The sequence below is a fragment of the Babylonia areolata genome, chromosome 4 (genome assembly GCF_041734735.1).
Source record: "Babylonia areolata isolate BAREFJ2019XMU chromosome 4, ASM4173473v1, whole genome shotgun sequence".
Taxonomy (NCBI): domain Eukaryota; kingdom Metazoa; phylum Mollusca; class Gastropoda; order Neogastropoda; family Buccinidae; genus Babylonia; species Babylonia areolata.
The window spans coordinates 32365587-32392092 of record NC_134879.1 but is presented as its reverse complement, the minus strand read 5'-3'; the positions used below and the strand labels follow the sequence as shown (position 1 = coordinate 32392092).

Below are 26506 nucleotides of genomic sequence, written 5' to 3'. Positions count from 1 at the left end.
AGTGAACAAGGGGGGTGGGGGGGATGGAATTAAAATCAGTGTGTAATTTTATAAACTCATGCAAATCCAAGCTCTTGTAGTTAATGTTTTGTTCTTAAGAAGTATTTGGTGCTGTTTTTGAGATAGTGTTTTGTTATGATTGGGTGAAATTGTAATAAAAAACAAAAAAAAAGAAAAAATGCTTGTGGTGCAGATGGGCAATGCCTGGTTTGTCTGCAAACCTGCTCTTTGTTTGAACAGGGAGGTAAATGTTTACTGCACTGTTAGGAAAATATCTCATATTCAATTTCACTGACTTAAGTGGCACAGTGGCCAAGTGTTAGTGCACCTGACTCTGAGAGGACTGGCCATGGGTTTGAGTTCGATGCCTGACTGGGGTTTTTACCCTTTCCCCACCCCACTAGACCTCAAGTGGTGGTCTGGGTTCTAGTATTATAGATGAGACGATAAACCTGTGGGCAGTATGCACTTATTGCACATTAAAGAACTCATGGCAATGAGAGGGTTGTAAAACAAATAAACTTATACAATGGAGAAAAGAAAGAAATATATGTGGCGCTGCATTGAGGCAATGAGATGCGCTAGCAGCCAAAATTTTACTCAGATAAATGTGTTGTGACAGAAAAGTAGTACAGTACAGTACAGTAAAATCGAATGTAATGCAATGCAGTGCAAAGCAGTGCAGTACAAAATGAATTGAATGGAGTTAGCACTGAAATGTGTTGGACTGTGTCACAGCTGTTCACAGGACTGCGAGCACCGGCAAGAGGTCTGCTGCTGTTTGGTCCACCTGGAAACGGAAAGACGATGCTGGTGAGGCTCTTGTTGTGCATTGTTCTTTCCTTGCTGTGAACCTGGTTGCGACATACCCTTTGTAACTTGCTTTGCATCGATGCTCCTCCTACGTCTTTACACTCAGTTGCTGACTCAAGACTGCTGGTTGTTCCTTGAAGAAGCAAAAAATCCCACAGTCAGGGTTCTTTCTCCTGTCTTGGTCCAGTAGTATGGAACAAGCTGCCTTTCTCAGTCCATCGAGTGGATTCCCCTGTCCAGTTTTTTTATTGTTGTAAACCATCTCTCAAAGCACGCCTCTTCCATCTTCCCTGCCATCTTATTGACTGATGTGCTTCTTGAGCTTGTTTGTGTGTATGTTCACACATTTTTACTTGGAGGCACGTATATTTACATACGTACAGCTTCTGTTTGTGAACACCACAAGCTCTCTGCCAGGGAGGTGTGATTGTCAGTCTGCATCATTAATGTTATTATTATAATTATTATTGTTGTTATTGTTGTTGTTGTTAGTTTATGGTCAGTGGCCATGGGCTGTTTAACAAAATCTTCAGTTATCTGATTCTGTGAGTGGTAGAGTGTTTTTTTGTTTTTTTTGTATTGCTGTTCAGGTGTTTTGTTGCGTCAGTTGATGAGTGTCTGTTTTAGTGTGTCTGTGGTTGTTTTTTTTTGTAACGTCAAATGATGAGTGTCATTTTCAGTGTTTTGTTCCGTCAGGTGATGAGTGTCATTTTTGTGTAACGTCAGGTGATGAGTGTCATTTTCAGTGTTTTGTTACGTCAGGTGATGAGTGTCATTTTTGTGTAACGGTCAGGATGTAGTTGTCATTTCAGTGTTTGTTCGTAGGTGATGTAGTGTATTTTTGTGTAACGTCAGGTTGAGTGTCATTTTCAGTGTTTTGTTCCGTCAGGTGATGAGTGTCATTTTTGTGTAACGTCAGGTGATGAGTGTCATTTTCAGTGTTTTGTTCGTCAGGTGATGAGTGTCATTTTTGTGTAACGTCAGGTGATGAGTGTCATTTTCAGTGTTTTGTTACGTCAAGTGATGAGTGTCATTTTCAGTGTTTTGTTACGTCAAGTGATGAGTGTCATTTTCAGTGTTTTGTTACATCAAGTGATGAGTGTCATTTTCAGTGTTTTGTTACGTCAAGTGATGAGTGTCATTTTCAGTGTTTTGTTACATCAAGTGATGAGTCATTTTCAGTGTTTTGTTACGTCAAGTGATGAGTGTCATTTTCAGTGTTTTGTTACATCAAGTGATGAGTCATTTTCAGTGTTTTGTTATGTCAAGTGATGAGTGTCATTTTTACATTGCAGGCCAAAGCTGTTGCGAACGAGTCGAACTCCGTCTTTTTCAATATCAGTGCATCCAGTCTGACATCAAAATGGGTGAGTGTTCTGAAATATTGTCTTTGTTGAGGTGTAAAAAAAAAAAAAAAAAAAAAAAAAAAAAATATATATATATATATATATATAATTTTTTTTAAGCTGTTGTGTGCTGGAGGTTTGGGGATGATAAATTAAGCAGAAGGGCTTATGTCCTCAACACAACCTACTCTCATTTTTGTTAAGGAGCTTCATGGTTTACATGAACTGTGTTTTGCAGTTTCTTTTGTTTTTTGACAAAAGTTTTGTATTTAACATGGTACAATTTTTCATATAGTTAGGCAGTCCTGATATGGCCCTGTGCATTCTGCTTGGCTGTAAGCAGTATCAGTATCAGTAGCGCAAGGAGGCGTCACTGCATTCAGACAAATCCATATACGCTACACCACATCTGCCAAGCAGATGCCTGACCAGCAGCGTAACCCAACACGCTTAGTCAAGCCTTGAGAGAGAGAGAAAAAAAAAGCAACAATGTCTAATGGCAGTCTGATCACCAAAGTCTGACGGTTCCTGTGGAATGGTGTGAATAGACATTACTGATGACAGTTCTGTTCTTTGGATGGTGTTTCTTCTTTTTCTGCTGCATTCATGGACTGAAACTCCCACATTGACTTGTATGTATGAGTGGGCTGTTACATGTATGTTTTTCCCTACCACATAGGCAGCCATACTCAATTTTCGGGGCTGTGCATGTTGGGTATATATTTTCTTGTTTCCACAATCCACTGAACACTGACATCAATTACGGGATCTTTACATGCACATTTGATCTTCTGAATGTGTGTACACACAAAAGGGTGTTCAGGCACACAAACGTGAGGTTGCCTTTATAAAATTTGGTGTAACAAAATGACAAAACTGCTTGAAGATGAGTTTGAAAAGAGGAGGTAAGTTAACACTGCAAATTTTTGTGCTGATGTATTTTGTTCTCAATCAGAAAATGTGTGAAATCAGTTCCTAGAACTTGAGGCATGCACAAAATCTAGAGTCTAAAAAAACAAACAAACCCACCTTAGTATTAATATTCTTTACAAATGAGGTGGAAGACGGCAGAATGGTTAGGATTCTTCTCTGCCAGTACAGTGTCCGTGAGGGTCTGGGCTCAGACCCCGACGTCACCCTTTCTCCCAAGTTCGACGGGAAAATCAAACTGAGCATCTAATCATTTGGATGAGACGATACACCTTGTCCCATGTGCAGCACGCACTTGGCACACTGAAAAAGAACCTGTGGCAACAAAAGTGTTGTCCTCTGGCAAAATTCTGAAGAAGAAATGCACTCTGATGGTATATATATGCATGCACTCAAGGTCTGACTTGCTTATTGAGTTGTACTGCTGTTAGGCATCAGGGTAGATGTGGTGTAGTGTATATGGATTTGTCTGAATGCAGTGATGCCTGCATGAGAAACTGAAACTGAAACTGAAATAAAATGTGAAAATTGGACTTCTGAACACTGGGCATAGGGTGAATGTTAACCAGTTTCTTGGTGTGGACAGGTGGGTGAAGGGGAGAAACTGGTACGCACTCTCTTCATGGCGGCTCGGCAGTTGCAGCCTGCCATCGTTTTCATTGGTTAGTATTTTACATAAGATATTGTCGAATGTTTGCACAAACACACATGCGTACAGAAATGATTTCTTTTGCACAAGGCACAAAAGTAATAAGTTACATTTATTGTGTTTCATATTGTTATCAGATGCAGACAGTTGTGCACACACACTCGCCTGCAAATACACTTATTTCGTATAAGTATACATATATAGATATTTAATTAGATATTATGAATTAACATGATAGCGAACCTTCCAGTTCCACAACATTCCAAACTGTACCAGATCAAAGATAGTGAATGTTGTTTGTTTCCCAGACAAACTGGTGGTTTGGTGCAGGACTTGTATCAATAAGGCAGTCTATTCAGTATCTGTTTTTTATTGATCCTCATCTATTTCTTCTGTGTGTGAGTGCAAGTGCGTGTGTGTGTGTGTGTGTGTGTGTGTGTTTGTGTGGTAAGTTTCTGACTGATGTGTTACTGCAAAGAGGTTTGAAAGCATTGTTTGAATGTACTATTATTATTATCATCGCTATGTGAAAGGTCATGAACAGTGTTCCTGGTGTTTGATTCCAACCAGATGAAATTGATTCACTGCTGTCGGAGAGGCGGGAAGGGGAGAACGAAGCCAGCCGTCGTCTGAAGACAGAGTTCCTTGTACAGTTTGATGGTGTAAGTCCAGCAAATCCTTTTTTCTGTCATCAGTCAGATTTGAGAAAAAAGGTTTTAAGAAATGCTTCCAGATGTTCATGCTTTAAAACATGGAGGTATGTTACAATCTAGACTGTTGACTGATGTATGGTTACTTTCATGTGTGAATGACGCTCGTGGTGAGGTTGGCGAATGTGGAATCTGATTTTGCTGAAAGAGAATTCCTGCAGGTGTGGAATGTGTTGTTTTTTTTTAAATTTCCAGGTGTCGTCCAGCCCAGAGGATCGCATTCTGATCATGGGGGCCACCAACCGTCCCCAGGAGCTGGATGACGCTGTGCTCAGGTCAGTCACACACATGCACACACACACACGCATGCACGCACGCACTTCCAGACAGACACAGACACACAGAGGACTGGGGCTATCTGCTTTCACTTGTCAATCTTTTTTTTTTTTGTCATTTGTTGCTGAAAGCAATGATGAAAAATTGTAAATATGGGTTCCGTTGAACCTGAAGAAAACAAACTGCAAAACTGAACAGAAGAAACACCTGGTAAAGGAAATAAGGCCCAAGTATAGTCCCATTCATGCATGTTAACCTTGGTCATGCCTCTGACATTGAGTGTTTCGTCAATATTTCACAAAGAAGAAAGAAAAAAAAAGTTACCTGATTATAAACATATTAACACATTATTAAAGAAAGTATTAATGTGTTATCAGAACCTGTTCATTCTGTCTGTTGAAATACTTGGCCCATAGGAAAACTGAAATGACAAAATATCCTTTGTTTGCATTGGATAAATATTGTGATGAGTCATTTCTGACAGATGGGAGCCATGACCATTCTTTATCCACCATGTATTGGGGTGCACACAGCGGTTTTATCAGAAATAGGGAGTTTTGATAAACCTGCTTTAAATGTTCATTGGTGAAGGACTTTTGTTTCAGATTTTATTCTTGTCCTATTTATCTATAAACATGTGTTGTGACGTGTTCCAATTAAGCCTTGACTTAAAAAAAAAGAAGAAATGAAAAAGACAAAAAAACAAAAAAAACCCAAACCCAGAAAGAAACATTGATGTTTACTGCACAGGTATTGAATGTACAATTGATTCTTGATTAAAAAAAAAGTGAGTATAAATCAGTTTTATGAGTCAATGCATTTGTGTGTGTGTGTGTGTGTGTGTGTGTGTGTGTGTGTGTGTGTGATTTTTGAGATGTCTGGTTCCTTGGGGTGTATTTTCATTATGGTGAATGGGATTTATTCATTTTGCTGTGATTCAGGTCTATGTGAAGTGAGACTGTGATATTGACAGTGTTGATTGATTTGTACGTTTATATCACTTACTCTTAAATTTGTATGTTTCATTGTAAAGCATGGTGAGCCCCATCTGAGATGGGGGCGGGGTACTGCGCTTATAAGCCTTTGTTTTACTTTAGCAAGTGTAAAAATGTGTGATGACTGACTGTGGCAGACGTTTCCCGAAACGTGTGTACGTGACGATTCCTGACCACGGCACCCGGCGGAGCATGCTGAAACACCTGCTGAACAAACAGGGCTGCTGTCTGGCAGAGGACGACCTCAGCAAACTGGCCACGTCAGTATGACTTGACTGTTCCGCTGCGGAGTTTCTGTGTGAAAAACACTCCTCACCACTTAATATTTTAGACTTGACATGCTCAGTCAGACTTTCTTAACTCTTTCGCTGCCAGGTTTCCGTGTGAAAAAAACTTTCCACCTAATATTTTAGACTTGTTGCTCAGTCAGACTTAATTAACTCTCTCGCCACCAGGTTTCTGTGTGAAAAACACTCCCCACCACCAAATGTTTTAGACTTGACGCTCTCAGTCAGACTTGTTTAACTCTTTCGCTGCCAAGTTTCTGTGTGAAAAACACCCCCCACCACCAAATGTTTTAGACTTGACGCTCTCAGTCAGACTTGTTTAACTCTTTTGCTGCCAAGTTTCTGTGTGAAAAACACCCCCCACCACCAGATGTTTTAGACTTGACGCTCTCAGTCAGACTTGTTTAACTCTTTCGCTGGCAGGTTTCTGTGTGAAAAATACTCCCCACCACCAGATGTTTTAGACTGAATGCACTCAGTCACACAGTCTGGTTTGTGTCAAAACAACACAGTGGTCTTGTCTACTTCAAAGTTGGTCAAGGGGAGGGAGTTGGCTGCAGCTGTCCAGTTTTGATACAATGTGAAAAACAGTCCTTTGAACATCACCCCTCATTGTTAGCTAGAGTCACCAGTTGCGGTGGACTGTCTAGTGGACTAAAGTTGCCTGTGGGAGTTAATTCTCATCCTGCCCTCTGGCACATAAAGTACCACCAGACATTTCTGTTTCAATTTTATTTGCTTTGTCTTGTCAGATCTTACAAGATAGTGTCCATCCTCACCCCCCACCCCCCAAAAAAGAAAAAAGAAAGAAAAGCAGTTTTTAAGGGTGACGTTTCTTCTTTTTATTACATCTTTACGTAGTAAAAGGGTTCTTGATAGAAAGATGTATAAAGAGAAAAAGAAATGAAAATAGGAAATAAACACAATGATAATATATATGTTTATAGGTTACTTTGTTGTGTTTTGTGCATCTTTATTCGTACTGAATGTTGACAAGAGATACTTTAAAATATTGCAATGGTGATGTTAGTGTGGACAATGTACGTGTGTTGCAGACTGACGGACGGCTATTCTGGCAGTGACCTGACAGCGCTGGCCAAGGATGCTGCACTGGGGCCCATCAGAGGTGAGTCCGGCACTTGTCCCCCTGTGTGGGGGTGGGGCCTGGGTGTGCTTCTCAGTTGAGGGTTAGGTCTTGGTGTCTGTGAGACTGAAAATTGTTAAATGAGCGTTACATTTTGTATGTGCGTGCATGGGAGTATGTGTGTGTGTGTGTGTGTGTGCGCGCGCGCGCGTGTGTGTGTATTACAGGCTTTTATGAGTATGCTTGCATATGTGGATACACACAAGTTTGCTGAAGGTAGTTCGTTTTTGTTATTTCAGTTGTTTGCATTCTACGTATCTTCATATTTATCATATTTTTATTTCAAATTGATATTTTATGCAAACCTAGGGAAGGCTCTCAAGGCCTGACCAAGTGCCTTCGTTTTTTGCGGAAGTCAGAGATCTGTTCCTTGTAAACGTTTTTGAAAGCAGGTGTGTAGCATAGAAGGATCATTCTGTATTCTTTGAGTCCTTGAAATTGAAACTGATATTCATCATCACAACCTTTACAGCTTTGTGCGCTTGTACAGCAAAGGAAGACCTTTGCTACACTTTGTTATGGCACAGCAACCATGGGAAATGCCTTAGCAACGGTTGGAAATACTTGATATGGTTACAGTTGAGATTTCTTTGAATAATTTGTGGTGTAGTTATTTATTTCACCAGTAAGTTGATTTTTTTCTCTTGTCTGTATCAGAAATTTGTTGCTCAGTTTTTCAGGGGGTGTCAAATTGTGTGGACTGATCCATTTACGCTGCAGATGGGCATTTAAAAAAGAAAGAAAATAGGCAGATGCCTGACCTACACATAAACCCAGACACATCTTTGATTATTTGATTGCATATAATGAAGATTGTCATCTGTCTGCTGACATTATTTTTATTTTTTTCTGATAGAAATGTTGATAGGATTTCTGAGATTTTGAAAGAAAAACCACAGATACAAAACTGGTCAGCAGCCTTACAAAGCCCACAACAAAAACTCAGTGAATCAAGATTTGCCATGTTGCCAACTTCATGACTCAAGTCACCAATCTTTTAACTCACTCCATGCCAAGAGTTTTTGCCCTTGCCAATCCCTGAAAACCCAGGGTTTGTATAGGATGGGGAAAAAATTGTAAAAAAACCAAATAAACACCCAGACAATTGATATTTAGTATATGTATGCAAGGAATGTTGTTCCATATGTGTGCAAAAAATCAAAGTATTTACTCACCGTCTTGATGTTGATCGTGGTATCCATATTTAGTGTATTTTTTAGCATTTTTGCACCCATCAGAAAGGTACACCAACATGTTCCACATCACATTCTAACACTATTTGAGGAACTGAAGACCTAGTGCATGCAATGAAGTATGAACAGGTGGTGAAGAAAGTTGAAATTCACTCATACAAGAAAAAATATTGTCTCTACATAATGAACATCAAAGAACAAAGAAAAAAACTCAACCGGCTGGGTGTTGACTGGCCAGTCAGCTGACAAACCTGGTATTCCAGTGAAGGGATGTGCAAGAGGGAAAAAGGAAAAATTGTCAGTCCAATCACTGGTGAAAACACTTGCAAAATCGTCCATTTCCTCAGTGGTTTCGTCGTCTGTGTCTGTCTCATCTGCTGGCACATGTTCCTCACTTTCCTCTCCATTGTAAACACTCTCTTCAGTGGCCGAATCTGTTTCTAGTTCATCGGGATCTGGTTCAAATTAACTGTCCGAAGAATCAACATGATCTCCTTCGACATCAGAGCCTTCAGTTTGGATCATTTCCAAAGCATCTTCGACGCTGAGTAACATTTCACCTCTCCGACCGTGTCGAACACTTCGCCGTGACGCCATCTTGTCAAACAACTTACAAAGCTGACAGGGGGCACGCTTTGTTATCAAGTGCGGTTGAGCTTATCGCGACACACACGCAGCGTGTGTGAATGAAAAGCTGACCAGAGGTGACGTAAGATATCACATCTGCTTTTGATTTTCGCATCCGACGCGTCACTCCGACAGCACGACTTTTTAAAATCCAAGTCCGCATATGCGGACATTGGCATCCAACGCTTTCTCCGATGATGTCCGCATATGCGGACAATGGCAGCGAGTGAGTTAACTGGTAATTGTTCTGCCTGTGTGTTGGTTGTGATGAAGGATTCTCTTGGTGTTGAGAGAGATCACGAAAGAACATTTATTTGTCCCTGTGCAGATCCACACATTGTCACACAAAGTGGTGTATGTTCATTGGAAATCTGGAACAGTTTAAATGCATGTATTGACAGTTTCTAGTATTAAGAAGTTTTCCCATTTTTAGTATTAACCTGGGTTTTTTTCCCCCATCAGTGTTGTGAATGTATTTTGTTGTTTTTTTTCTCTCCAGAGCTCAGTGTGACTGAAGTGCGATCAGTGGATGCAAACAAGGTAAGCCATGTTAACCTGTCAGAACAGCAACAGTGTCTGTGTGTCTTCAGAGCCATCATTACATCCCCGATTGAAGACCAACTGTCTTTCAGTATAAATATAGGTAGGTCTGGCCAAATTTTCAGATTCATAGCAGAAGCCTCATATTTGCAAGAATGAAAGAGTGCAATAAAGTAAGAAGCCACACCAAATTTCAAAGCAATATCTCAAATAGTTTTTGAGATGAGTTTTGAATTTTCAAAAAATTCTGCGATTTTAACTCTTTCCGGACGAATGAATTTTCAAAAAATTATGCGATTTTAACTCTTTCTGGACGAAGGAATGCTCACGCATTCCTACACAAAACGTATTCGGTTTCGGACGAAGGAATGGAATAGCATTCTCCAAAAGGAAAATTCCATCATGCGCTGTACACGTGATTTTGTGATTAGCCAAGCAGAGTGTGCTATTCTGGGTCACTCCACAATCGAATGGTATGATTGGTCAGCCTGGGATGTGTGGCCTGTCTTGCACACACGCTGACAAAGTCACTGACCGGTCGTCTGCTCGCGTGCCAGCCTGTTAGCAAAGTGGGCTCTTCTCAGAATGTTGTGAAGCGAACAAGGCAGCGACGGCAATGTTTTAGGGTTGCCGAAGTACTTGAAATGCTACAAACTGAAGGGTTGGACATTGAAGAGGTGGATGATGACGAAGAAGAAAGCGAATTTAATGCAGAAAGCGAGCATGGGTATGGTGATTCGGGGTGAAAAATTGGCAGTATTTTCTACATATGGCAAAACTGTAAAAATAAGATGAGAAATTTGATTTTTTTTTATATGTAATAGCTCAACACGTAATAAACCAGTTCTGAAAGTTTCATTTTCTTACACAGTATTTTGTATTTTTTGTAATTTTTTTCCAAACCCTTACAAATGGGCCGTCTGTGGGGAAAAGCAAGGGAGAAAACTTGTCGTCCCGAGTGAGTTAACCAATCTCACAAAATTACATTTTAGAACCTGTGTAGAATTGCCATTTATGCATTCTCATTGTCAAAACTCTTCATATATGATTGATATAGTAAACAGAAGACCTCAGATTTTTTTTAGTTGGCTGTTAATGTTATTGGCTGAATGCCAGTGTAATACATTCTGAGGAAAATGCTTATTTTCTGCTTGTCCAATCCTGCTGTTTTGATGGTAGCGTTACTAAAATGACAAACTAAAAAACTATTGCAACTACATAAACATTTACGATATTTTCAGGTTCAAGAAGACTGTAGACTTAAAAGACAGCAAATGTTAATAATAAATCTTGATAAATGACAGCTTTTGATAAGAAAAAATAAGCTTTATTCAAGATGATCGGGGATAATGTACTCCATTAATGCTAAAAATGATACTCCTTTTAGATATTTTTCAGGATTTGTGTGTGTGTGTGCGTGTGTGTGTGTGTGTGTGTGTTTCAAAATCAGTATGCATGCATCACTTTATGTAACTGTTTTCTTGTTTATACATCATTATTAGCACAGTTGATCGTACCAGTTGTAAAGTACAGACATCCAGTTGAACTAATGCATGCATAAGTATAAAAAGGTTGAAAGGAAACAACAGTCTTACAATACAGCATCAAATGTACGCCTGGTAGTGTTATTTTGATTAGGTTTTCTTCTCTCTCTCTTCTGTCTATATATATGTATATATATGTGTGTGTGTGTGTGTGATGGATACTCTCTCTCTGTAATATATATATGTGTGTGTGTGTGTGTGTGTGATGGATACTCTCTCTCTGTAATATATATATATGTGTGTGTGTGTGTGTGTGTGATGGATACTCTCTCTCTGTAATATATATATATGTGTGTGTGTGTGTGTGTGTGATGGATACTCTCTCTCTGTAATATATATATGTGTGTGTGTGTGTGTGAGAGTGTGAGAAATAAAACAGAAGTAAGAAAATAGAGTAAGTATGTTGTGCAATCACAAAGTTGAACAAAACCAATTGAACTTCTCACTGAAAAATTCATCTGCTGTTTTGATGGAGTTCTTGGCTGTCTTTCATTGTCGGAGAGAAAATTGTTTCACAACAGAGAACGGTGATATTAACTAAAATTATGAAACCTATCATTCAAATATTTGAATCAAAACCTCAATTATGTTGAGCTATGTGACAAGACTTCCACGAAGCCAGGCATTGAGACCTCAGATTCTTTTTTGTTAAATGGGCGCTGCTCCTTAAAAGCTTTCGGGTCATTTTATGAAGCATTTTAAAGATGAAAGAATGAATTTTTCAGTGGTGGGTTTGACTAGAAGATTTACTTTGACTGGAAGCGCAGTAGAGTGTCAAGAAAAACAGGTAAATTTTGAGCCATCTTTTTTGTAAATCGAGTAAAATATATCAACTGGAAACTTAGCCCACATAAAGTAGAGAATGTGATCTTTTATTTGATAGGTCTCTTAAGTCGATTGGTTGTAAGGAGTAATGTCCATAACCTACTTTTGTCACCAACCCTCTCAGACCAAAGCAGACATCGGCAAACTTGTTTACCGCGCTGTGTTTTGAAGAATGAAGGATACTCCACTTTGGGCGGTCAGTTTCACTCACAGTGTCTTGCACACAAAAAAAAAGAAACACAAACAGGAAAGAACAAAGGTGGTTTTATTTTCTGATATATCTTTCAGCTCGATGTATGCAGTATCGCGCTTGCTAGGGTGAAGTGAAAAATTACAAAAATACAATCCGTCAGTCATAGTTAGACAGCATTACATGGCGGCCGGACCTACCTAATGATAGCATCCCTCCCTTCTGGAAATTCTGTGCTATAAATGTTTTTTCCATTGCTTTCTTCGTTTGTTCCTTCACTGTGTTGCTTTTTCTGCCTTTCCAGTCCATTCCCCTTCATTTTTTCCAGCATGCCTTGACACTTGATATGATATTTTAGTGCAACAGTACAGGTATATATTTTCAAAAACTTCTGTGCTCTTTGTTACTGGAGAAAGACCCATAAAAGTATATATATATTTTCTCAAAGGTAAATGAATAAAGAATACAAAACATTATGTTTTCCAATTTTATATATTTTCAGTGACATGCTGTTGTTCTGAAATCAGATTCTTGTTTTTTGTCATATTTTTTTTGTGAAAAAACCATGACAAATAGATTTCACTTAAATCTTATTTCCCTGGCAGCAAAAGGGTTAAATGTAGTCCAAGAAAATTTGGCTTAAAAAGTTGATATTGTATCACAAAATTATTCACCCGTCACAAAATCATATATCTTATTTTACCCCAGAGACAGTGCTCCATGCCTTACGAAGGATGCTTCGTTGTCACTGTCTGCTCCAAGCCCTGAAGTTTGCCCTCAAGGGCACTTGCCAATAGGTCTTTAAACTCACCCATCCATGTGCCTACTGTTCTAAAGCCCTCTTGGCCTAGAAAGTGGGGATGCAACTTGGGCAAGACAGACAGTCTGGACAGCATTTGCCTGCTGTTCTGTAGTTCTGGTGGTCATAGTTGGACACGACTATCAAGTCAGTCAGTTCGTGATTTACACTACACTATATGCTCAGCTGAAGAACTAATGTTTCTGTGTTTACTTTCCAAGTCTGTAAGGTCAAGATTTTGAACTTTCTGGACTTGTGTTTCTGTGTTTACTTTCCAAGTGTGTGATGTCAGGTTGTTAGACTTCATGGACTACTGTTCTCATGTTTCTGTGTTTACTTTCCAAGTCTGTGATGTCAGGTTGTTAGACTTCATGGACTACTGTTCTCATGTTTCTGTGTTTACTTTCCAAGTCTGTGATGTCAGGTTGTTAGACTTCATGGACTAATGTTCTCATGTTTCTGTGTTTACTTTCCAAGTGTGTGATGTCAAGTTGTCAGACTTCATGGACTGATGTTCTCATGTTTCTGTGTTTACCGTAAAGTTTGGTCTATAAGCCGCAACGTTTTACTCCAGCTTCAACCTCTGCGGCTTATACAGTGATGCGGCTTAATTGAGGATTTTAACGATCCTGGGAGTGTCACATTCTCGTCTATTCTTAGCTGCCCTTCAACTCACCAAAATCATGATTTCTGTCCATGAATTTTTGGATGAGCTTCAGGATAGTGTGCTAACTGTTCACGTTTTATAAATCAAATCCACACACATTAAAGCCTTCAGATCAGCATTCAGTTCTACTCTGCTCAAGTGTACACCATCATGCCGAAAACGCGACGTTATGCCTATGATGCAGCCTTCAAATTGAAGGCGATCGACCTAGCAGACGACAGTGCAAGCAACGAACCAGCAGTGACCTCCACCTTCATGTTTATGAAGTGAAAGCGAGGCTGAAGTCAGTGACAAGATGGCGGAGGAAGCTGTGCTGGTTCTCTTCAGCTCGGACACTGAAGACGAAGATTTCAGTGGATTCAGTGAGCAGGATGACGTTGAATAAATGTGACTATCCCTGAATTATGGATCTTATTTTTATTGTGTTTATTTTTTTTTTTTGTGTGTGGCACTAGCAGTATTTTCGCTTGCTTTTCTTTCTGTTGTTCCCGCTTGTATTTATTTCATAACCTATAGTATTGACAGCTTTTCTGTAGCATCAGTATGTGTTCCGGTACCGGAAATAAGTGTGGCTTATAAGCCAGTGCGGCTTATGTATGTATAAAGTTCAATTTTTTCCAAAATTTAGTGGGTGTGGCTTATATACCGGTGCGCTCAATAGACTGAACTTTACGGTACTTTCCAAGTGTGTGATGTCAAGTTGTCAGACTTCATGGGTTAATGTTCTCATGTTTCTGTGTTTACTTTCCAAGTGTGTGATGTCAAGTTGTCAGACATCATGGACTAACGTTCTCATGTTTCTGTGTTTACTTTCCAAGTGTGTGATGTCAAGTTGTTAGACTTCATGGACTACTGTTCTCATGTTTCTGTGTTTACTTTCCAAGTGTGTGATGTCATGTAGTTAGACTTCATGGACTAATGTTCTCATGTTTCTGTGTTTACTTTCCAGGTGCGTGACATCAAGATGTCAGACTTTGTGGACTCTGTGAAGCGGATCCGAAGGAGTGTGCCCATGGAGACGCTGGCCAAGTACGAGGACTGGAACAGGGAGTACGGGGACATCACTGTATGACCACGGCCACTGGGCCACTAGTTGTCATGTCCTTAACCACCGCCCTCCCCCCCCACCTCCTGCAGTTGTGTGTGTTGTGTGCGTGTTGTGTGTGTGGTTTTTCTTTTACTCCTCTTGGTAAACAACAAGCTGTGTGTGTGTGTGTGTGAGAGAGGTTTTCTTTACTACTCCTCTTTGTAATTGACAGACTTTGTGTGGGTGTGTGTGTTGATGGCTTTGGCATAAAAAAACCCTCAAACAAACACCCCATTACACCTGCATTATAATTTATATGGAATGAATGAAAGTAGAAATAACCACGGTTCAGATGATTATGTATTTTGTTGTTCTCTCTAGTCCTTTTTGAAAATTAAACTGTGTTGGCTTTGACAACCCTCCCCCCACCTCCCCCCAAAAAAACAACCCCACCACCAAACCAAAACTGGCAGTATGTGGATTGAATGAAGGAAGAAATAATCATGTAGTTCAGATGACTGCATACTTTATGTTCTATGTTCGGAAGGTGTGCTGATTTTTCTTATCCATTAAGGAGATTATTATGATTTTGTTTTGGGTGATGAACATAGTACCGTCTATGTGCTTTTTGTTTTCTTGTTTGGAGAAGTGTGATTCTTTTTCTTACCCGTTAAACTTTAAGAGATGTGCTTTATTTTGGGTGATAAACATTGTAATGTCTGTAGTTTTCACGTTTGGATAAGTGATCCCCCCCCCCCCCCCCCCACAGGCCCCAGTACACCCATGTTAAGAGTTGTTAATGGTTTGTTTGGGTGATAAGAGTAGTGATCTGTACGTGTGTTAAGTTTTTATGCTCGGGAAGGAGTGATTTTCCCTCTTTCTGCAAGCGTTGATTATAATTTGTTTTGGGTGATACGCATAGTAATCTGGATTTTTAAAAACAGATGTTGTTTCAGTTGACAATTTTTTGGTCATATCTTTTTTACAGGTTGATGTGTGTGTGTATATATAAATGTATCTTTTGGGGGGGGTGCGTGTGTGTGTTTATGTGCTTTTTTTTCTTTTGTATATGAGCATTGCTTTTTTTCAGTGTACGTTTCTGAATATGCAATTTTATGTTTGTCAATACTTTCATTTGTTTAGAAATATTTTGAGCAGTGGTGCGGCATTCATTCTGACTCTCTAAATTGCAGCTTACTCTCCTGGCTGAAACACACTAGTTAAGAGGATATGTGCTCTTGTATTCTTTGATTTGAGAGGTATTTTTGCATGACACTTTTATGACAATTGAAAAAATATATGAGAAACTGAAGACAGACCAGTTTATTTATCAGACATCATCTTTGCCTTCTGTTGTATTTTGCTTTGCTTGACCAGGACTGGAGGCGTGGCCAGTACAATTGTTTTGTGATTTTGCAAAAACTCAAAACTTTACATCTTTATATTATTTACACACATCATTATCATGCTAAAGAAATTTGTTTCATTAGTTTTAATACACATGTTATGATCATGTTTGATAATATTTAACCTATCAGACTTCATTTTATTATTTATTCACATTAAGATCATGCATAACATTTATTAGTTATTTACTCTCATCATGATCATGTATAACAACATTTAATCATAGAAGTTGAGACGAAGACTGGAGCAGAGCATTGCAGTTTTTTTTTTTTTTTCCCAAAGAATTGTTTATTCTTTAATGGGGACGAGTGTTAAACAGTTACTTGTTATCAACAATCATTTTTGCTTCCAATTTATGTTTGTCTATTTATTGCTTTGTTCAATCGTTTGTGGTATTGCCGTTTTTTGTTTACATGTGGACTTACTGGTTTGTTAAATCACCCGCAGTATTTTTGTTCTGTTTTGATCGATTGCTTTTTGTGGTTCAGTGTCTTCTTGTGTGTGCCATTGGCTGAAGGATGGTGAGGTGTTTGTTGTGTGTTGGTTTATCTTACAAAGTGGATTGCTGGAGGTAGACAGCTGTGCTTTGTTCGTTTCTGAACTTGCATTCCGCTGATGGCATAGCAAACAAGGCAGCAACCTATTTTGTGCCAAGGTAGAATATTAGCAGACAGTCTGTTCTGACTGACATACACAAGGGTTTTGAACTGATTTGTATTCATTTCACCTTGCATGTTTTGTGTTCAGGAATTTGTGTTCAAGCATTTCTATACATGCTTAAGGTGTAGTGTATTTGGTTACGTGAACATGCGCATACTGGTAATTTTTTATTTATTTAATTTTTTATATTAATAGGGTGTTTCCATAACAGAGATCAAAATGTGAATAAATAAGGTTTTGATCCGTTAGGAAAACCCCCACCTTATGCTGTGTTGGGATCTAAAATGCATTGTATTGTTTGACTGGCATCTTATGTTAAAAAAACAAACTATCCCCTTCTCAATTTTGATTGCATACTACATTTTATATTTGTGTAGGTTATGTTAGTATTCTGCCATGCTTCTGATCTCTTCAACTGGTGTTACATGTTTGCTGTAACGTCATTCACTCTGTTGTAAATCAATGTTGTACAAGTCTGCACTGATGCTCTTGCACACAGTGACCATGTGATTGAGGCTAGCTATATGTCTTGTGTCATGCTTTGGTTTAGCTAGTAGTGTGCTACTTTGGTTGATGCTGGTATTTTGGGGGTAGTTTTGATATATTTCACTTATATTGCAGCAGTCAAGATGATTCTGGTTTGTTTTTTCTGGAACCAGACCTGTCCCAATATTGTGTGACTGAAAAGGACCATTCACATGTGCACATTAGGGCATAGTGCAAGTTTGTGCAGTAACAGAACGTTTGAGATGGTGGATGGAGAGAGGACTGGGCCTCACTTTCCTGTGCTGAGCCCCTAACACACTGGCTGTGAATTCACTGCCCAGATGGCTGTGAGACTTGTAAAAAACTTTTTTTTTTAACCTGGTCTGAGAGACGGGACAAGAATGGATTTAGGACTTGGCATGGAAACACGGTATTCCTGTAACATTTCAAGAGCATCAGTGCAGAAAGCATCTAACCTTTCCCTGTGTTAATTTTAATCCAACTGGTCAAAAAGTGCTCAGAGATGCCAACCCCTGTCAAGTGTTTGTAGAACAATCAGGAAATTTGGTAGGAACGTTTTGCATTTGGAAGGAACACTCGGACTCCAAACCATATTAGCAAATGTACATATTATCACTTGATTTAGCCACATTCTCTCATGTTCGGGCAGATCGTTTAGCAGATTGGTCCACTCAATGCTGTTTCAGTGTAAACTCGCACGTGATTAGCTGAGCAGCATCACATGAGACCAAAGTTAGTAGTGACTGTCCTGGTCTCATTATAGAAAGGTCTGGAGTGTCTAGGTAACATTACAACAGGAAAGCATGTGAGCATGCTCTGTCGTCAAAAATGAACTTGTCGGAACAGTTTTGACGTTGTATCCTTGGAACAAACTGCAATCGAGCGTAACAAAATATGGCAAAATTGTAACAGTTGGTATCTCTGCACAAACTACACATGTAATATGTTTCCCACACAACTTATCCTTGATGATCAGGAAATTGTGTTTGTGTGTTGATGATGCATAAATCTTATTCAAATGGTGATTTTTTTTTCTTCTAGTTTCTTTATATATATATATGTTTGGAGCACAATATAGTTCCTGTTCTTTTTCTTTATTTGAATTAATGGGAATGGTCCACACCAGAGGTTATCTGTCTTCAGTTGTTGATTTTTGCTTATGGACATTGAATGATTAGCAGCTGTACCACCATGAAGTTTGCATTTAAAATAGTGTTTTGAAGCTTACGACCTCATATCCAAGATGTTTATGTAGCAAATAATGGTTACGATCAACCCATTCAAGACCATGTTTGGGATGTGAAAAGGATAGTTTGTCCGAACATGGTTTAAAAAATCGGGAACCATGATACTCACTTTCATCGATGCGTTTGTCCATCTGTCATCTAATTTATGGACATTTTCTCGCTTGTCTTAGTGTTTGGAGTATGTGGTACAGCAGACTTTTTAATTGACCTGGTGTGTTTGTATATATGCCTGTAGTGTTGTCATTCGCATTTTGACCCCTGCTCTTTGACCCCTCACCTTGAATGCCAGCGTGTTGGAACCTTGAGTAACTTGTGTGCAAGATCATATTGGTGAATAGTGCCACGTCAACCACAGCATGGGCGAGAAGTATTGATGAGTTTACATTTATCACTATGTTCATTGAATAAGGTTTAGAGTTTGGAAATTCATATTTTGTGGAAGAGTGTTTTTTTATAATTTTTTTTGTGTGGAGTAATCCACAAATGTTACTGTGTCTTTCAGTTTTCTTTGTAGTATTGGCTTTTTTTTTGGAGGGTGGTGTCAGGGTGCATTGCACTGATAGTGGTTTATTTCCTTCGGTGGTTTTCCTTTGTATTTTTTTTTTTTTTTTTTTTTTTTAAATTGTGCGAGTCTATATATGAAGTGATTGGTTGGGATAATGTATTTTTCAAATGGCGATGCCAACATTTGCAAAAAGTTTTTTTTAAGGGGAAGAATGAACGAATTGTGTATTTGCTTTACTCTTAAAAGTGGAATTTTTTCCTGCAGAACTTTGCCAGGCACAACCCTTCTGTTATCTTGGGTTCTTTTGCATGCACTAAGTGCATACAGACATGGGACCTTGATTCATTCTCTCTTCTGAATGACCAGCAGCCAGACCACCACTCACGGGGGGGCAGGGTAGGAATCCTGGTCAGTATGTGGGACTCTTTTAGCCATGGACATTCAGTTCCTAGTTGGCTGTATTACATCAAAGCCAGCGCTTTGTTTTGTTCTGATGTTGCATTGGATGAGGGATGCTTGTGCTTGTCATGTGTTCTTGCCATGGTTTTCCAGTGCCTGTCTTTGAATTGACATCGCGTCTGCAGCTTCTTTTTCTTCTGCTTCATCCAAACATCAAGCAAGTCGTGTTGTGTGTATGTGTCCAAATTGTGCACACCTGTCTTTTCCGATACCTGGAGACACAGTTGCCAAACAAGTGTTGCTTTGTCGGCTTATTTGTTCTTTGGAAATGAATGTCGCACTAATCCGGTTCTGTTTTGGCCAGGTTGTGAACCTTTTTCTATTTATGAGTACGTCTGTGCTAATTCCATTCCCACTGGTAACAGGCGGCCATGTTTGGAGAGGTACCCGCATCACAAGACTTCTGTCTTGCGGTTAATTTTTTAGAGCAAATTTACTTAAATGTAATGAAGTTTGGAAATTAATTGTGCAGTAGGTGATGCCAGAAATAATATAGTGGTGTTAGTGTACAGAAATGCCTATTTATTCGGGACCATGGACATCAGATACAGATTGGGAAAAGGAAAATACCTTATTATCAAATTGTCTTTAAACAGCTGGATGTTTATGTCTGTTCAGTGCAGAGGATGGGGGTTGACATTATTAATGTTGATATTTTGTTACAATTTTGAGAAACAATTCTGCATGTTGCTCCGGAACATGTTAAAACACATCTGATATGGTCACACATTCCTCGTCCACTTGGTGGTATATGTTATTACCTGTTTAAAGCCCACCCTAACCTGTTCTATTCTATATTCCAGTTCTGTCCTGGATCCCCCCACCCTTCCTTTTTTTCCCCCTCAACATTTTAGAATCTCATTTGTTGTATTTTCTAGTGTTTGTTTTAAGGTTATAACTATTATAACATCTTAATCTGAATCAGCACTTTTTTTTCTGGTACTTGGTTAGGAAAAAGGTTACATAGGATTTTGTATTTGCAAGGATTATTGTAATTAACGTTGTTTGACATGATCTAACCAGAGGTTTGCATGTTGTCTGTGTGCCTGCTGTTTTGTTGGCATTCCTCAAAATGAACGGGCAATATTTACTGTGTGATGTGTACTGGGGATTGTGGCTATACTGAAAAAATGGTCATGTTTTCACAATCAAAGAAATGCATTCTAGTTGATTTTAAAGATTCTATTTCTATAGATAAGCACAGCTGTATACAGCTACTATTTGGTTAATATCTTATGTTCTAGTGTGTATTTTTTTCTCATGAGCTAAGAAGATACTTGACAGAACATTATCATTGAAGAAATGATTTGACCAAAACCCCCCAAAAAACAACAACAACAACAACAAAAACAAAAAAAACACCACCACAATAACAACAACAAAAAGGAAGACACAACATCATAGTTATGTAACCATTATGAAGGAAATTAGATGAAACACTGGGTCAATGAAAGAGCAGAGCAGAGAAGCAGAATGTCTTTCAGTTGAGGAGAAAACAAAATCCATATATGTGTTGATTAATTTATGAGCTGAGGTGTTGTCTCAAAACATTTCATCACTTTTTGTCATCACTGAAGGTCTTTTTTTTATCTTTTTTTTTTTAAACATGCACCTCATATTGCCCATTCATCACACCATTATCATTTCAGACTTGTTTTTTTTATGAACATTGGAATAAATCCGATTCAGAATGCACTGGGCCTTGCTTTTTCTCTGTCACTCTGTGTACTGTTTGTATACTGTGTGTGTGTGTGAGAGATCAAAAGGTATGGTGCACAGCTGGTATTCAGGAGATTGTGAGCTGGAATTGCCTGATATTCAACATAAAAAAACAAACAACAAAACTGGTGTGACGGCCTCAAAACGATCTACCTCCACTGGATTTTCCTCTTGGGGTTGTTCTGGACAAACACTGAATGAGCCCTTGAGTCATTTGTCCTTGTCACCTCACTGAAACAATACAGAGCTTACAGGTCAGGATGTCAGAGAAGGGCTGTCACCTTAATGAGGCAAAACGGAGCTTACAGGTCAGGATGTTGGTGAAAGGTTGTCACCTAACTGAGGCAAGACAAAGCTTACAGGTTAGGATGTCAGTGAAGGGTTGTCACCTCGCTGAGATAGGACAGAGCTTATAGGTCAGGATGTCAGGAAAAGCTGTCACCAAAATGAGACAAGACAGAGCTTACAGGCCAGGATGCCAGTCACCACTCTATCTGAGGCTTCTTCCTCTTTGCGACTGCCTGGTTTTTGTTCAGCATCAATGACATCACTGAAAAGTACACACAAAAGTAACTGCACTTCAAACTCGTGCCACAGTGATGTCACTTTACAGGGGTGCAGCAGTCAAGGGGTTAAAAAGACAGTGCTCAGACCCATGACCAAGAACCAGTAGTACAACAGCAGCTGTGTAGGGGTTAAAGAGCTGTGAGAGGTTTGAAAGTATTATATAAATGTACTGTTATTATTATTATGAATGATCAACTTATTTGTAGGATCAGATATGGGAATTATCTGTATTTAGACAGAATCCCAGTCCATGTTTTGAAGAAGCCAATTGGTCATTCTCGTGATTTGCACAAATTGAGAAAATTTTAGGGTATACAATATATTGTCCATAGTCTTGTAAAATAAGAAGGAAAAAAAAAAAAGAATGAGTGATCCTTTCCATATATACATTAGGAAAATACTCTAAAAACATGGAAGGAGAGCCCAGGATTTGCCTCTGTTGAGAGTTACAGGGGGTCTTCATCTCCCAGACACCCCTGTGTGGTATAGCCCCTGGACCCCAACCCAACTTTCAGTATTTATCACACTTACCTATTCCCATTTCTAAGGATGTTAAAGTGCTGTGTTGTCAGAGCTGCCACCAAACAGCTCTGAAAGGTTTTCTTAAAGCCTTTTACTGCTGACCCATAATCTTGCTGTATCTCAGCTCCCTTTGTCAGATCTGCAGCTAAACTATGCGTTCATGTTTCACTCTATTTTTTTCTTCTTCTTTTTTTTTATGTCTTTCTCACACAAGGAATCAGACTACACATTTATGTCTTCCTCACACCTGAAATCAGTCTACACATTTATGTCTTGATCACACCTGAAATCAGACTACACATTTATGTCTTGATCACACCTGAAATCAGTCTACACATTTATGTCTTGATCACACCTGAAATCAGTCTACACATTTATGTCTTGATCACACCTGAAATCAGTCTACACATTTATGTCTTCCTCACACCTGAAATCAGTCTACACATTTATGTCTTGATCACACCTGAAATCAGACTACACATTTGTCTTCATCTCACCAGAAATCAGAATACACAATTATATCTTCCTCAACTGAATAGTGAAACCAGACTACATATTCATGTCTTCCTCACAACTGAAGTCAAATTTCCTCACAACTAAAATCAAACTAATTTATTGCTCACACCTGAAATAGCTACATGTTTATATTTTCCTCGACTGAAATCAGACTACATATTTTTCTCACACCTGGAACCGAACTACAAATTTGTATTTTCCTCACGACTGAAACCAGACTATACCTATCTCCCTCACACCTGAAATCAACACATATATTTATCATTGTAATTAATCTCAAGCCACTGGAACACATTTTATTCCTCACAAATATAATCAAATAACATGTATATCTTCCCCACACCTGATACCCACTGTGTTTTCCTCTGGGTTCATGATTACACACCCATGTACTTAGTTACTTCTGTGCATGCAAGTGAAGATTACAGAGAAAAAAACCCCACACCAACACAGTTCTGCACACCATGGTTTTCATTTCACACTGATTACTCATTGTGACAGAACACCAGCGCTGATAGGTGTGATAACAGAGACAGAGGTCACTGGGCCATTTCTGCTGTTTTTGAGATGTTGGCATGCAAAACGGGCTCAACATTCAGCTCACATCAGAGATTGACATAAGCTTACAGTTGGGCCAAGAGCAAAATGAGAGCTGTATGACTTATGGTTTCTCCACTACAATGGGAATTCATTTACAGTTTCAGTCTTTTCTGAAGGACTATGACTGCACTGGTTTTTGGTGCTGCAGCCTTGGGGGCACTGGTTGGCCTTTGGGGACCATCCCAGTACTGACTGTCCTAAAGCCCTCATGGCCGAGAGAGTGGGGCGTAACTTGGGCACAACATTCTCCACAATAATCAAATTCTAGCCCATATAGTGGGGGCAGCGATTGCCTCCTCTGCTTTTCTGATGGCCATTGTCGGCCATGACTATCAAACAAATCAAACAACTGCTGTGGCAAAGTGGTCAGCATCCTGGGCTGACGCTGGAAGGACACAGGACTGATCCCCATCTCAGGTGATCTGTTTGGCCCATGGCAGGCTCTAACCAAGAGCTGTGTGTGCTATGGGCTCAAAGAGTGGAACCACACAGTCAAGGGTCATCCACATCACAGACATGTTTTTAAGGGTGTTGCTCAAATTTTCTGACCTGCACTGCAGCTGTCTGTATCTCTCAGGCCTGGCTGATGACATGATATACAAGCACAGCTTTGTCAGGTAGTCCCAAATCTAAATGAACCCCACAGTATCTGTCATCACCCCATCATCATTAATTACCATTGAAATATGGAACACAAAATGTCCCAAATTCTGGGACAAAAATACAACCAAAAAAAAAACACAAAACAAACCCAACCCCCCCAAAAAAACAACAAAAACATTATTTAAAAGTGTGTGTGTTAATTAAATCAAACACAAACACAGAAACACCAGTATGTTAAAGTGTGTGCATTGAATATCGGTTAATTAAAACAAATGCCAAAAAAAAAAAAAAAAAAAGAAAAAAGAAAAGAAAAAAAAAGTTATTTTAAAAAGTGTGTTTGTGTTTGCGTGTGTGTGTGTGTGTGTGTGTGTGTGTGTTCAATATCGGTTAAATCAAGCACAACCAAAAACAGAAATGTCAGCATGCAAAGCATTGTGTTTTTGATAGGCAATGCTCCATGTTATCGCTAAAGAGTGGAAATATGTATGCATACATAACACAAACAAAAAAGTTAGTTTGTCAAAGTTTTGTGACAGGTAATGCTGCGTGCAACTGACTTCATATCACTGTATTGTGTGAAGAAGGAAAAGTGTATGCATGCATAACACTGCAGTGATACCCTCACTCCACTTACCTGAGTGTCCAAGTGGTTACATGCAGCCAGCCATGCTGATACAAGATCGACATGAATGTTACATACAGCAAGAGCGCTTTTTTTTTTTTCTATGTGTTAGACAATGTTACCGTCATAATATATTAAATATATTAATGATGACATGTTTGCCTGTGAGCTAGTGTGTGTGTGTGTGTGTGTGTGTGTGTGTGTGTGTGTGTGTGCATGTGTGTGTGTATGTATGTCTATTTGTGAATCTGTGTGCATGCTTTGTTTCCCCTATCTTGAGTGACATGTAGCATGAAAACAGATTTCTGGCATGATTTATACACATTTTCAATTTGACACATTTCTCTTTCTTCCGCACTTTTAATGCATCACCAAACACATCACACACAGAACCCAAAGCTCCAATTGTTCAGACAGTGTATTTGTAATCAGTTCCAACACTGTCATAGAAAACCATTCCCAATGTTCAGAAAATATGGCACAAAAGAAGGTTAATTCACACACACACACACACACACACGCACATACACGCACATCACATCATATCACATCACATCACATCAAACCACAAGAAATGTAAAAAATATATGTACTGTCAAAAAACATAGTTTGCTATAATTTAACCCCTGACTACTGCTGACAAGTATGTGTGTCAGGAAGGGCTGTCATCTCACTGAAATAGGACTGAGCTTACGGGTCAGGATGTCAGTCACTATTCTGTATTCGTTTTTATTTCTCTTGAGATCGCTTTATTGTGTAGCAAAATCAGTCACACCATTTTAAAGGACACAAAACATAATTTCCTAAATAAAAAAAAGAAGAAAAAAAAGGAAGAAATATTAATATTTGCACTTATATAAAAATAAGGGGGTGGGGAAGTCTTCAACAGTTTTGTTCTGCTACCTACTTTTTCTTCTCATTCAAATCGATGGTACACAGTATTCTTAAAAAGAGAAAAAAAGAAAAGAAGAAAAAGACAGTAGCCAAAGTGATGTGATGGTTCATGGCACATAACCAGTCATGTCAATTGTGTCATGTCAGCTGAGGCTGTCCTTCCTGTATACATTCACACAACAACTGACATACCCCCCCCCCCCACACACACACTCCCCACATCCCCTGTATCCATCTACAAATACCCCCTACCCCCCTCCCCCAGCACCCCCCCCCCCCCCAACTTCCCCCACAAACACTGTTTTGCCAAACATTCTTTTTGAAAAATGGTCAACAATATCAGCAATCACAGATTTCATATAATAAATATGACCCAAACGATGTCATGACTTCTGTATGGAAAATCATGTCATGACTTCTCATTGAATGAAAACTGTCAATATCCGAAACACACACTGGCTCAGACATGTCAGCGAACGAACACCCAGGGACCTCCTTTGCAGAGAGCTAGGTCAGGAAAGTGCCCTGCAGGCAGATGCTGACGGTGCTACAAGGATGTCTGCAAAAGAGACCCCAAGACCCTGGGCATCAATTCAGACACGTGTGAAGCTGTAGCCTCTGAACGATCATCCTGGGGGCAGACAGTGCAGAAAGGCCTCTCCAAGTTCAAAGAGACTCTTGCCCAATAGTCAGAGATGAAACAGCACAGAGGTAGGCAGGCCCAATATCTGACTGACAGAGCAGCATCAGAACTTGGTCTGCAGAGTGTGTGCAAGAAACTGCCATTCCTGAATAGTCATGTCAAGCCACAATAGACGCTGCACTAGAAACACCACCCAGAACACAACTCCACAGCCTCCCAAGACTGATAGATGCCTGCTGTCTGAAACACACAACAAAAACGTTGTCCTTTGAAAGTTGTTGCATTTTGAGGAGACCCAAGATACGGTAGACATGTGTCTTCCACAGTAGGTGACACAAAGAATGAAGTAGTTCTGGGAACTGTGGGATATCACAGATTCATACAAAATACAGAATGATGAGCATGTGCAACAATTCCGGATAAGAGTTTGCGTGTAAATTAAATACTCTGCTATTTACAGCAAATATTTCCTT

At 39.3% G+C, this 26506-nt stretch overlaps 2 protein-coding genes across 5 annotated transcripts in view; one reads left to right on the top strand and one right to left on the bottom strand.

The window, feature by feature from the left end:
• LOC143281071 (spastin-like) overlaps positions 1-22276 on the top strand; it is a 35602-nt gene extending 13326 nt beyond the window's left edge. For all 4 annotated transcript variants that reach the window (XM_076586000.1, XM_076585999.1, XM_076585998.1 and 1 more), the window contains 9 exons: positions 739-813; positions 2109-2180; positions 3676-3751; positions 4309-4400; positions 4644-4723; positions 5857-5979; positions 7062-7132; positions 9470-9510; positions 14485-22276. In XM_076586000.1, coding sequence (XP_076442115.1) covers positions 739-813; positions 2109-2180; positions 3676-3751; positions 4309-4400; positions 4644-4723; positions 5857-5979; positions 7062-7132; positions 9470-9510; positions 14485-14607 — 753 coding nt within the window. In that variant the 3' untranslated portion in view covers positions 14608-22276. The remainder of the gene's footprint in view (positions 1-738; positions 814-2108; positions 2181-3675; positions 3752-4308; positions 4401-4643; positions 4724-5856; positions 5980-7061; positions 7133-9469; positions 9511-14484) is intronic.
• Positions 22277-24901: 2625 nt separating this feature from the next.
• LOC143281070 (proton-coupled folate transporter-like) overlaps positions 24902-26506 on the bottom strand; it is a 35702-nt gene continuing 34097 nt past the window's right edge. Inside the window, exon 13 of the transcript XR_013055091.1 lies at positions 24902-26273. The gene's annotated coding sequence lies outside the window, so the exon portion shown is untranslated. The remainder of the gene's footprint in view (positions 26274-26506) is intronic.